Raw genomic sequence first — 13,446 nt, forward strand, 5'->3', positions numbered from 1 at the left:
TGGCATGGCATTCAGGAAAAAAATAGATGAAAAAAGTAAGGCACTGAAGTATGCTGTCCCATGTGTAAAAGTGGTAAGAACAATTACAGGCATCTGCCTGTGTATGCACACATCTCTGCAAGGACACATAAGAGATGAGTAACACTGAATGTCTCTGGGAAGAGCAACTAGGTGGTTGGTGGCATAAAAACACTTCCCTGGCTACCTCTTGTATTCTTTATTTGAACCAATTAAAAATATAATTTTTTAGTTGGAAAGTTAAAGAATTCAAGTCTCAAAACAATACATATGGTATAGTCCCAGTTGTGGGGGGAGGTGTCTGAGAGGAGAGACAAGCAGACAGGTGGAGAGCAACAGAGAGGCGAGCAGGCAGGCAAGCCGGGGGGTTAGGGTTAGACGGGAAGAGCAAGGCAGAAGCGAGGGGGAGAGAGAGTCTAAAGCAGACAGACTAACTGGTAGATCTCTGCGTGGTGGGATCAGGACAAATTCATTTTCTTTGACGATTTCCCCAACGAACAAAGTGCTAATTTTGCAATAAGAAAATAATTTATTTAACAAAAAACTACTTTCACGTCAAATTCTTAAGCTATTGCGATTTCCATGTATGGACTCACCATGTGGACTAGCAAAACTGGCCCCTGGTCCTATTGAGATTCCATGCGAGGATGGGGGAGGAGTTGGAACAAATGACGCTGGTGAAGGGGCTCTCAAAGCCCCACTGGGGGAGCTGGCAGCATGCAGATTTCCTAATAAAGGAAAATAATTATAGATGATCTTACAGGACACATACTATGTCCTGGCCAAGGACCTCAAGTTAAGACTCTCTCTACAGATTAAAGAAATAAGTGGTTAAGCGTCCTTAAATAGCACAAAGAAATCTGGAATGATTCTGTTACTGAAAAAGAGAGAGAGATCAATTCAATGGGGCCCAAATTTTAGCTCTTATATTGACTGAATTAAAAAAAAATATCCTGTGTACTTTTGTGTTTGCTCATTCACTCTTTCAGCAAGTGGGCATGAATGGTAATTTCATGCCAAGCATTTCTGTAGGCACTGGGGATGCAGCAGTTGACAAGACAAAAATTCCTGCCCTCATGGAGTTTCTATTCTAGTAGAATGAGGAAGACATCAAATGTATGTCAGGCAGTGGTAAGTGCTATGGAGAAAACCTGGGCAAGGAAACGGGGCAGTATCATGTAATGGTGGAGATGCGTGCTGTTCCTTCTATAAAGCAACCCCAGAAGACTGCTCTAAGAAGGGGGCACATGAGTAATTGAAGGGTAAGGTGTGAAGATACCCAGGGAGTAAGATATTCCAGGCAAGAAGTAGAGCTAGTCCAAAGGCCCCAAAGGCAGTAGCAAAAATAACAGGGAGGAGGGCAGTGTGGCTGGATCAGTGCGAGCCACGGGGAAGTGGGAGGAGTTGAGGACAAGAGAGGTGGTGGGGGTCCCAGATCACACGGGGACTTGTAGGCCATTCTAAGGACTTAGGGTTTACCCTGAACGAGATGGGAAACCATTGCAAAGTTTGGAACAAAGGAGTTATAAACTAGCTTCTGTTCCGGAAGGATCACTCCAACCACAGTGTAAAAAACAGACCACAGGGCAGGGGCAGGGAAACCAGTTAGAGGCAAGAGTAATAACCCAAGTGAGAGATGGTTAATGGCTTGGGCGAAGGTGGAGGCTGAGGAGGGTTAGCATCTGGATAAAATCTCAGTACAGAGTGGACAGTATCTGGAACTGACTGAAGTGGGTGTGAGAGAAAGGAGTCCAGCATGACTCAAACAGCTCTGGCCAAGCGGCAGGCAGGAAGGGGCTGCCGTTTCCGGGAGGTGGGGCAGGGTGCGGGGGTGGGCAGGCAGGTGTTAGGAGTTGAGTCTCAGCCATTGTCTACACATCTACAAGGACATGCTGACTAGACAGCTGGAAAACACAAGACTCGAGTTCAGGGGAGAGGTCTAGATGGCAGACATTAAAAAACTGAGAGCAGTGAGCTTAAAGATGGGATTTAGCCACAGGACTAGTTTCTACTGAGGATCAGGAAAGGGGGAACCATGCTCCCCAAACTACGAATAAATGTGACATGGAGACACTCACTACATTACCATCACTATCCTCGGTATTCACGTTTCCGACTCTCTACTCCTAAGAGAATTTCGTATCCTCCACCTAATACCTAACACAGTGCCTTATGTGCAGTATTTTCACCAACGTGATAACCTTTCAGTGTCGTTTAGAGATTCAGCTGTGGGTTTGCTGAGGGGATTAAATGGATAAAGTGCTCAGAACACGGCTTGGCACACAGCAAGCACTATATACCTGTCTGGCATTGTAATTATTTCCAAATAATTATTTCTACTTCCTTCTACATAAAACCTCACTCATACCCTAGAAATGCACACCCCTTGGGTTCTCTGCCCACATCTCCTGTTCTGCTCCCTGCTCCCTAGCAGCTCCTTCTCAGGCTCCTACACCTGGGAAGCAGCTGCCAGTACTCCGCAGGGGCTGAGCTCACCCACCCAGCTCAGCCTTCAGTGACCTTCAGCGACATGACAGTAACTTCCAAATCTTCATCTGTGGTTCCGCCATCTCTGCTGAGCAGGTAAGGGGGTTATCTACCCAAGAAATCTGATACCCGTCTTCTTTGCCAGACGACACGCTCGAGAGTGGAACTGTATTTGGCTCGCTGCTGAATCCCCAGCGCCGTGGAGCATCTGGCCCAGGGCAAGAGCTTAAGCGACACCAACAATTAGGCATCCTCAAGTAGTTCTATAGTGTGCTTCACGGGGCTGCCAACAGAGCCATTTTGTTGGGACAAGCAGGCTGTGCACTGGCCCACTCTGTGGAGCAGGGCACCTTTCATACATACTAGGACTCAGCAAACTCGTCATGTAAGGGGTCATCCTAGCAAGAGAACAGCCCTGACACTGCAGGAATGGGTGTGGCTGGGTTCCCCCCAAAATACAAAAACAGGTAGGTGGTGGGCAGGACTCGATTTGTTGGCCCAACACAAATCGTGTTGTGATCAGCTCTTCTTGGAGCTGTACCGTGAGCCTGGCTCTGGGTGACAATACCTCCTCTTAATTCAGATCTTTTAAAGTGTTCCTGAGTCACGAACTCAGCATTCATAACCCTGCCATAAGGAACGAATGGCAGGTATCTAGCCACAGATAAGGAGCGGTCTCTGAAGGTCTAGGCTGCGTGTGTGGTGCTTGTGTGTGTGTGTGTGTGTGTGCGCGTGTATGTTCTGGATGTCAAAGCTGAACATGACAAGAGAATAAGTAATATCTTACCTGGAGACTGTGTGTGCATCATAGAGGGAGACTGACTAACTGTGCTGTGGTAAGACGCAGGGGGCGAAGTAAGGGGATAAGCACCTGATGATCCTGGCTGTTTGGGAAATGGCTGAAAAGAAAAAAAGCACATGTTGGTCAGTCACGTGCGTATAGTATATCGTACATACGGCTGATGAGTTAACCTTCACACAGTTACCAAACAGGAAGCACGGGATACGAAAATGTGTAAAATACACTTCAATACCACAAATTTTTAAAAACTCCCTGACTTTCAAAATGTTTAGAAAAACAGCAAGAACTCACTCCTGACCTTATAATACCATTGTTTATATCCCTCAAGATGTTTTTTGCTTACTTTATCTACCATATCACTGATTTATCTGTATTGTTTATCTACCATTTCACAGATTCCAAGATTCTTCCCCCACCCCTTTAGTATTTCTGAAATCAGGGTGTATCTTCTGATTCATGGCATGGTACAGTTTACCCGGCAGTGTTGTTTCTGGCAGTTCATAAAAAGTAGTGCATCTTACATCTGGTGGAGTTTTGGAAGCCAATGAAATATAGTAGTTTAACCTGACCTCTCCTCACCTTTACCTTCATCTCCAGCAGTGAAAAACCTAGGACATGTAATCCTTCCTAGTTTTTTATTTGAGGTACAAATCACATATAGTAAAGGACACAAATCTTAGAAAATGTCCGGTCTGATGAATTTTTACGAATGTCACCGCCACAGAGATCAAGACACTGAATACTACCAGTGCCCTGGAGGCCTCCCTCATACACCTTCAAAGTTATCACTGCCCCAAAGGTAAGCACTGTTCTGATGTCTGTCACTCAAGCTTGATTTTGCCTATTTTCACATTTCCTATAAATACCGAATGTACTCCTTAGTGTCTGGATTCTTTTGTTCAACATTATGTCAGTAAGATTCACCATGCAGTTACACGTGGCAATAGTTTTCTTGATTTCTGTAAAGCATTCTACTGTAGGAAGAGACCCAGTTTATCCACTCATTCTGTTGCCTGGTATTCGGGTTAGTTTCCACTTTTTACATAAATAACGTTCCTATGAACACTCGTGTTTTTTGATGCATTTCTGTCGTACATATACCCAAGAGTAGAATTATAAAATCGCAGTTATGCCTAATGTTCAGATTTAGTGCTCTGGAATATTCCTAAACACCCCCACAAGGTTGTTAGACCATTTCCTGTACCCTCCAGTAGTAAATGAGTCTCAGTTGCTGCTAATACAAAATGTTGCCAAGAATAATCAATTCTCTTCTTAGAGCAATTTTTGTGGGTATGGAGTATTATCTCATTGTGGTTCTAAGTTGTATTTCTGTGATGCCAAATGATGTTGAACACCCTTTCTGTGCTTACTGGCCATTTGGATATCATCCTCTTTTGTGATCACATGGCTGATCACCTCACATCATTTTAAGTGCACAAGACTGAGGTTAATGCTATTTCTGGTACTGTTCACTTGCCATCACTAGAAGCCTCCTTCTCTCCCTCTGTCACTATTTTTTCATATGGACTTCCTGGACACCTTGGGCCCACCAAGGATCTTCTTGCCTTTTAACAAAGACGCTCAGACACCTGAGGAACCCATTAAGTTAGACGAATATGATACCATTTAGAATTTCAGCTAAACATCACCTGTTGCTGAGGTGGTGGCTGGAGCTGTGAGATTAAAGAATCCATCATATCTCCTCCTATGGGAGAAGGGGGATTATCGTCCTCATTTACAGACCTTCTTCGAGCATCCTGATTGCTGTCAACAAACATATTCAGGAATGTCTACGGATATAAACAGGTAGAATTCAGATTATCTTACTTAGCTTTAGTAACATATTTTTAATCATTTAGACTATTTTAAGAGAAACAAATATACTATGCCCATCTCTAAAACAGAAGTTTGGTACACAGCCACTACTATGAGGACAACCTGGAAGATATACTGATAATTTTGAATGGGGGAAACTGAGGAAACTGGTTAACTGCAACAACAGAAACAACATCTAAGTTAAAAATCCTGTCAATTAAGAAGTATTGTGCAAGCACAAAGTCGAAGAGAGAAGTATACCCTGGTACCTCCTCATAAATAATAAGTATTTCCTTATTAACTTCTGAACCAGAAATGCAGGAAACAAAAGAAAAGTTGTATGATGGCCATCTAAGTAATTTCAATGACTTGGGAAATTTCCTTTTTGGTGAGAGTCCTCACTTTGTAAGCCAGAAAACATGACAGAGGAAAACTGAATGCAGAAACTAAGCCATCTTTCCTCTTTTTATCTTAACATGACTGAAATTTTGAACCACCAAGAGTGGGACAATCTCGTCTTATGGGATAGGTCTTCAAAAATTAAGCAAGGCTACCAGAATTTGTGTCTCAAGCATTCTCTTCCTTTTAATACTCTTCACCTTCTCCATCTTCAAAAATATAGATCAAAAGCTTACCAGGATCACTAGGAAGCTTTTAAAAGTACATCACTTGATTTCTAATAAAAGATGATGGATTTACAACACACATTTTATCTTTTCCCAATACCCCACTGAAAGTCCTAAAAAAATTTTTTTAAAGCAGTAAGTTACAAATACAGAGAGAATGGGAGAAGAAAAAAATAGCAATGAATCCTGGAGGCTGCGGAGCAGATGGCTGAGTGGTAAGTGAACTATCCAATGTAAGGAAGTTGTATCCTAAAGCTAACACTGGGGAAAGCCAAGAAGCAAAGCTATTTCTGTCCAGATCCTCAAGACACGTAGGAACTGGCAGCACTAGACACCCCTGGAAGTGGGGATGAAAGTGGGACTAAAAATAGGACTGGTCAAAAGTCTCTTTAAGAGACACTGAAAGCCTCCCAGAGCTTCTGTCACTCTCACTGAGTGAATTTGACTTCTACCACTCTGGTGGAGGGTTCTCTGGCTATGGGGACTCTAGCATCGATCGAGAGGAATGCTGTATTAAAAATGAAGATTATGGGGCACCTGGCTGGTTCAGTCAGAAGAGCATGCGACTCTTGATCTCGGGGTTGTGAGCTCGAGCCCCACGTTGGGTGTAGAGATTACTTAAAAAAAAAAAAAAAAGATGATTAAAGTTTACATACTGAATGTTGAAAATAGTAGTTTCCTTCTCTTACTTGATTTGCCAAAAGTTGGGGGCCAGATGCACACCATCTATGCAGAGACTTGAATACTCCTCTTTTGGTACTCAAAAAGACCTAAATCTACTGACACTGGGAGTTACTCAAAGAAATGGCCCAGGCAGATGAGCCTACAATGAAGACTACAGTCAGTAAGACTCACCTTCTAGTAAAAGCTGTGAGTTAAGAATCACTAATATGAAAGAGATCAAAACAAAACAAAACAAAAAAGCAAGGTGCATGAAATGGAGATTACATAGGAAAAAAAGGGGTAAGAAAATAAAAGATAGCCATATACAAAAAAGATGGCATAAAAGGAACACTTAGAAACAAAAGAGAGCTCCTGCAAATTTTTTAAAAGATGGCAAAACAAATTACCAAAACCAGAAAGACTCAAAGGAAAAAATGAAGAAATCTCCCAGAAACAGAGAGAGAGAAAAACAAAATAAATAAGTGAAGAAATAAATAAGAAAATCAGAGGATAAGTCCAGGATACCAAACAGCAGAATAGTAGTGGTACCAAAAAGAGCTAACAGAGAAAACAAAAAAGAATTGAGAAATAATACAAGGAAATTCCCACAGCAAAAGGATGTAAGTTTCCAGAGTGAAAGAGCCTACTTAGTTACATAAGGTTCGAGAACTGGAACAAGATTAAACACCCCAATAGTCACAACGGAAGTTAGAAGACAATGGAGCAATGTCTTCAAAATTCTTAACAGAAAATGCCTGTAACCTCAAATTCTATACACGGCCATTCTCTCAATTAGATGAGGGTAAACTAAAGATGTTTTTAGGCACACAGAAGTCTCAAAAAAACCTCCCATGTGCCTTTTCCCAGGAAACTATGTAGACCGTATTCTACCAAAACAATGGAATAAACTGAGAAAAAGACTGGCAGTCCACACCATAGGGCATGCCACGCAAGAGAGAAGCCAAGGACTCTCCCTCTTCCCCACCCTTCTGTAGATTCCTAAATCAACACTGTGCAAAGGGTCTGGGGCACACCATTTCAGATTGGAGGTCAGAGGGTTGTTGTAGAAGAGACTTCTTCGAGATGAAACCAGCGAGGTTTCTGATACGTGAATGCACTGAGAGGAGAGTCACATACATGGGAGAGGCTTTAAGGTTGAGTTAGTGATAAGTATACAGAAACTTAAGCAAAAAAAGTAAATTATTAACTCCCAGGAAAATAAAATGTTGAAGAAAGAAAAAGTAATTATAGTCAGCTTGGTGGATACTGTTTACATATTTATAATAATGAAAATACTGAAAAATCATCTGATCAAAATTGCTGCCTAACCATACTGCAAGGGTAGGAGGAAAAAAAGAAGGTATACTGCAAGTAGCCTGGGAGGAGGAAGAGGCATATAAGAATTAAAAAAGAATTAAACCCTCATCTTGCATTGTGAGGATCAGATAACGCCCTCAACTAAGAAGTCCACAAACAGCACTGTAAGCATGTTACTTAGAGATAAGGATGTAAATACCAAGAGAATCACCATCTAAGAGTTGAAAACAGAGCAGGAAAATGGCAAGACTGCATTGCAAGCCACTAATTTTCAAAACAAGCCTTTGGAACTATTTGACTCTAAACTATAAGCATATACAATTGAGCTATTATACAAGAATCTGCAGGGATTGTGGCCCAGGACCCTATATTTTAAAAAAAACTTCATGGTTGAACTGATGAATCAAACTTTCTCAATAATCGATAAGAAAGACATTGTTGAAGCTCCTTAAAATTCCAACTAGCAAAAAGGACTCTCTTTGGTATCATCCACCTTATGCATTACAAGAAAAGGAAATTTTATCATCTCATACAACATAGGCACAGCGCTTTGTAAGAACTTCCTATTCCTTTGGAAGGACGCTGAAGAGGTGATGAACTAACACAGCTGCTTATTAAACAGGAATCTGTTGCTCTCCCCTGTTATTTCCCCCTTTTAAAAGAGTTGTTCTAGAGATATTTACATTTACTTATGCTGTAATACTAAAGTCAGTTACCTTTAGTCCGGGTGCAGGATAAAAACCTTCCACTAACTTGCTATTATCAAACAGACTATAGGCACCATCCCGTATCGCCACTACGCCTCGGCTGCGGCAGTAAATGTCGATGCAGTACATGTTCCTAAAGGCCAGTCTGATGTGGGTGGACGACTGTGGCAGGATGGAGAAGCACTGGTAAGCAGTGTTGGTTCTCTGGGTCAAGCCCAACATTGGCACAGTGGGGAGTTTGTTGATGGCATTTAATGGAGCCTGAGTATCAAAGAGTACCTAAAAGGAACACACAGAGTGAGGGCAGACGGTTTCCATACAAATGCTAAAGCCTCAGAATCTTCCATGTCTAACAGTCATAAATGAGCCAAGGGTCTTCCTGGAACATTCCATACACCTTTTCCTTGAAGAGAATGCAAATTATATCACCGCATCCACTTTGAATCAAAGAAAATTCTCCAAGAAGAGTGCAAGATATAAAAGACAAAAACACGCACCCTTGTCACTGAAGACAAGTTAAGCCCACATGATTTTTGGTTTTACATGAGACTCTAACACCGTCGGAGTCACAGTTTTACAAAGAAAATAAACTTAATTACCTGTAATAACTGAACCACATTTGGTGTTTTGTTGAACATTTCCTGAAGCTGATGGAGAATGGTATTGTGACAGTTACTGCAACCTGAGTTTGGACCAACAGTGCCCAAAGAAATGTGAAATTTCTGATGTATGGAATTCCACTGGATGCTAATCTAAATCAAAGAGATTACATGTTTCAGAAACTGAGAGAGTAACAGATTCAAGCAGAAGAAAAAACAATGTTTAAACAGTAAGGCAAAATGCCAAAGATCTACATGAGGTCTTTCTGGAAAGCCAGTCAGAAGACTGGACTCTGTAAACTCCAAAAGTGTTGTTACTATGGACCGGTGCATTTGTGGAGTAGGTATTTATTAGCCCACCTCCACCAAATAAAACAGAGAAGGTGCTAAAGAAAAAATCTGGATTAAACTTTATTTGGAAATTATTATTGGTGTTTCTTATTTTTCGTTTTTATCTAGGACTGGAGAAAAGTCACCGTCTATGTGAGCACTGTCATAAAGGGAAAGGAAGCCACTTCCAACACAGATGCTTTTAGTTTATAGATTTTAAAACACTTGATTAATTTCTGATATTACTTGATGTGGAAGAGTCCAGAAAGAAGCCAGCTGGCTGAATTTTTTGTACTAAATTTCTAGGACTTCACCTATGGAGTGGGAAGAAAATGAATAAACAGAGATTACAGGGAATGCCTTTAAGATTGAGACGGGATCAAAAAATGTTAATAATCATGTGATCAAAAGCATAAACATACAGTATTGTTCAAAACCATTCACAATCTTCAGGACAGTAATCATGTTGCTAACCAGATTTGAAATCGGTAAAGAAAAAAATACAAACACCAAAAGTACATTACCTGGTCTAAAACTCATCAAGATTATATAACCCATCAAAGACAGCATTAATTTTCGCTTTCAATTTTTTTTTAAAGATTTTTTTATTTATTTGACAGAGATCACAAGTAGGCAGAGAGGCAGGCGGAGAGAGAAGAGAAAGCAGGCTCTCCACGGAGCAGAGAGCCCGATGCGGGGCTCGATCCCAGGACCCTGGGATCATGACCTGAGCCGAAGGCAGAGGCTTTAACCCACTGAGCCACTCAGGTGCCCCTTCGCTTTCAATTTTAAAAAGAGTTAAGCATTACAGTATACTAGTCTACTATATATCATCAAAGTATTTAAAATTTACCATTTTAACCCTAATTTTTACTTGAGTCCTCAATTAGTTCAAGGCAGTTTTCATAACTTTTGAATTGCTGATTTTTAAAGGATCTATGAGAGGAACCTTAGTTCTAATTAGTTCACAGACTTACTGAGCTTCCCTTGGTGGTTCCATAACACAAGATAAGTTTTCGGTAATTATAAACACGGACTTCTGAGAAAATATTTAGATGAGCAGGTATGTCTAAAGAGAAAGGAAGCAAAAAGGAAATTAAGATGACGCATGCAAAACTTTAAAACACATATTTGAAGAAGAGGGCATCTGGGCAGTATCCTATGCCTAGCTGGAAAGATCTCTAGATACATAATTTCGTTCAAAAAAAAATTAAAAATAAAAAAAAGGAATGCGATGGCATAGACAGTAGGCTTCCATGTCCATTTCTACAGAAGGGGTCTAGGGCAGGGGGCAGATACTGAAGCAGTACAGCACAGCAGTTAGGAGGCTCCGATTCCAGCTCTGCCCTTTCCTAGCCGTGCAACCTTTGGTAAGTTCTGTAGTCTCAGTGACTTCTTTTCTTCATTTTGAACTGAGGAATAACTCATCCACCTCACAGGGTGACTGTGAGGTTTAAGCCAGTTAACACAAGCAAACTGTTACGTTGTATGTAGACTCTCAATAAATGCTACCTGTTATTACAATATGGTTAGAGCTCGGAGTAAAGATTTCTGGATACATAAGAAACTAACAGTGGTTGTCTCTGGGGGAAAGCCTGAGGTAGAAGGGAAACTTATTTTTCATTAGATATTCTTTTGAAATGTTTTTTTCATGATGTTTTCTTCTTCAGTTAAAAAAAGGGGGGAGGAGAGGGGGGGAGGAAGATTATCACATGTACCTGGTAGAGAACGTGCAAATTCCAACACACACTCATATAATCGTGCAATGCTATTCCAGTCATTAAGGAACATTTCAACCACTTTCCTACCACCAACAGGTTCAGACAACAGGTTTTCATATGTCAGATAAACATGCCGCGATGGCCCTATAGGATTAAAAAAGAGGATTAACAAGTATCAATACTAAAAAGAAAACCCCAGAAATATGCAAAGACAAAGTGAGTGAAGCATCTCACCTTGCTCCCTAGTAGAAGTGCCATTAAGTGGACAATTCGCAAACACTAACTCCGCCACCCACGTGCGGTTATTTCTACCTTGCAATCGGAAAGTGCAGTCGAGAAGAGAGCGGTCCAGAGCCTTCTGGGTTTCCTCATTCACACCCTTACAGGGAGGAATTCTGGCGACGAAAGACAGCATATGAAGTATACTTTGTATCACAGAAAAGCAAGAGCACAATCTACACAACAACAATAGGGCTATCACATTAGAACTTCAGTTCAAGCTCTACTACTAGGTGCTTTCTGCCGCAAGAAGGAAGCTATTTGCAGCAATTCACAGCAGTGGACCCACTTCTACTCAAATCAACATAGACTAGGACCTCTTACTTTAATGTAGTGTTTGAGTGTTTGAACAAAGTATGTCTGTCTTCATCCTTATTCCTATTATTAGAAACACTACGATTCTTCAGCATGAAAATCAAGAATACTGGCTTTCTATGAAACCTATCTAGAACATCCTAATGGAAAAGCTAAGGGGAAAAGAATACTTGTAAAATCACTCTTTGAGAACACAATGATACAGTGGAAAAACACAGACTTTGGAGTCAGAGACCTGCATTCTAATTCTGACCCAGCCACATTTAACCTCTCTGAATTTCAGTTTCCCAATGACACGACAGAGATAATTACCATACGTGTCACTGATTTGAAAACACGACACAGCGTACATTAAAAGTGCTCATGGCAGCTGACACAATAGGTAATCATGTAGGTTAGCTCCCTTTGTGGTAAACCCAAGTCTCACTGATGCCAAGATAAAATGCCAGGTTCCTTATCTCTCCCCGCCTCTTTTGCAGAGGTAACACAATGTGATGAAGCTTTGCATGTACTAACTCATTTTAATATGTTTTCACTTAAATGTATCACATATAGAAGAGGAATGTATTAGCTTTGGTGTAAAATACCTACCTACCCATTTTCCTCTTGCAGCTTTATGAACTACCTTGTCATAAAACATTATGAGGTAACATATTTTCACTTTTTTTCCCAGTAATAGATAAGATAATGAGATAATATATTTTTAAATTACACATTATCCTTTAACTCCTAGGGAAGGTGAGTTAATTCTCAGACTTGGTATAATGATTATCTGCATCTAAGTCTAACAAAAACTGGAAACATGGAATCTTGATTCAGGCCTCTTACTCAGAAACACCTAGAATAGGGTTTCTCAACCTCCACAATATTGACATTTTAGGCTGGATAATTCTTTGTTATGTAGCCTTAGTCTCTCCCTCCCAGATGCCAGTAGTACCTCCCACCCTCCTTCTCAGTTAATGATCACCAAAAATATCTCCCAACATTGCTAAAGGTCCCCTAGAGGGCAAAATCGCCCTGGGGTTGAGAACCACTTGCCTAGAATAAACAATTCAAGAGGGCAAAAGAAAGACAGAGATTGCAGATGATAAAAAAAAAATTTTGTAGGGGAGAAAACAGCTACAGTTTGCATAAAAAGATAATTAACATAGTACTAAAATTTTCTCAATTACAAATTCCACCACAGCTCCTCTTAAATGTGTGTATATATATATATTTAAACATTTCAAAAGTTAATCTTTCCAGGGTACCTGGATGGCTCAGTCAGTTAAACATTTGCCTTTGGCTCAAGTCACGATCCTGGGGTCCTGGGATGAGCCTTGTGTCGAGCCCTGCAACGCCTTGTGTCAAGGCTCCCTGCTCAGCTGGTCTCCCTTCTGCCCCGTGCGCCAGCCCCCCCCCCCCCCCCCCCCCCCCCCCGTGCACGCTCTCTCTCTCAAATAAATAAAATCCTTAAAAAAATGTTAATCTTTCACACTACATAATTTTTTATCACTCACTACCAGAAAGATTTTGTCCAACGTTATCTGGGGTAATTACAGAAATTGCATACACTGCATATATGTTTGTCAATTTCGTAGGTATACTGAGGACTTCTCCTTATCCATATCTCTGAAAACATAACCCCAACCCACTGGAGTTATAAAGCAGCCAATTCAGATCGATTATTAAATCTTGATTTTAAAAATATAATAATGCAGTACATTATCTTCCTTTCATATAAATAGGTGTTTTGTGAAATCCATCTGGTTAGAAAATGAACCCATA

General features: G+C 40.8%; 1 protein-coding gene across 2 annotated transcripts in view; it reads right to left on the reverse strand.

The window, feature by feature from the left end:
- The window catches only part of MED14 (mediator complex subunit 14), a 71,970-nt gene that overhangs the window by 12,401 nt on the left and 46,123 nt on the right, over nucleotides 1-13,446 (reverse strand). Inside the window, exons 17-24 of one of the 2 annotated variants that reach the window (XM_080831168.1) lie at nucleotides 11,320-11,480; nucleotides 11,083-11,229; nucleotides 10,342-10,433; nucleotides 9,035-9,187; nucleotides 8,445-8,714; nucleotides 4,957-5,097; nucleotides 3,293-3,404; nucleotides 615-746 (exon numbers count right to left, since the gene is read on the reverse strand). In XM_080831168.1, the coding sequence (XP_080687294.1) occupies nucleotides 615-746; nucleotides 3,293-3,404; nucleotides 4,957-5,097; nucleotides 8,445-8,714; nucleotides 9,035-9,187; nucleotides 10,342-10,433; nucleotides 11,083-11,229; nucleotides 11,320-11,480 (1,208 nt within the window). The remainder of the gene's footprint in view (nucleotides 1-614; nucleotides 747-3,292; nucleotides 3,405-4,956; nucleotides 5,098-8,444; nucleotides 8,715-9,034; nucleotides 9,188-10,341; nucleotides 10,434-11,082; nucleotides 11,230-11,319; nucleotides 11,481-13,446) is intronic. The other variant, XM_080831169.1, reaches the window with a different exon arrangement.

This window comes from Martes martes (assembly GCF_963455335.1).
Source record: "Martes martes genome assembly, chromosome: X".
Lineage (NCBI taxonomy): Eukaryota > Metazoa > Chordata > Mammalia > Carnivora > Mustelidae > Martes > Martes martes.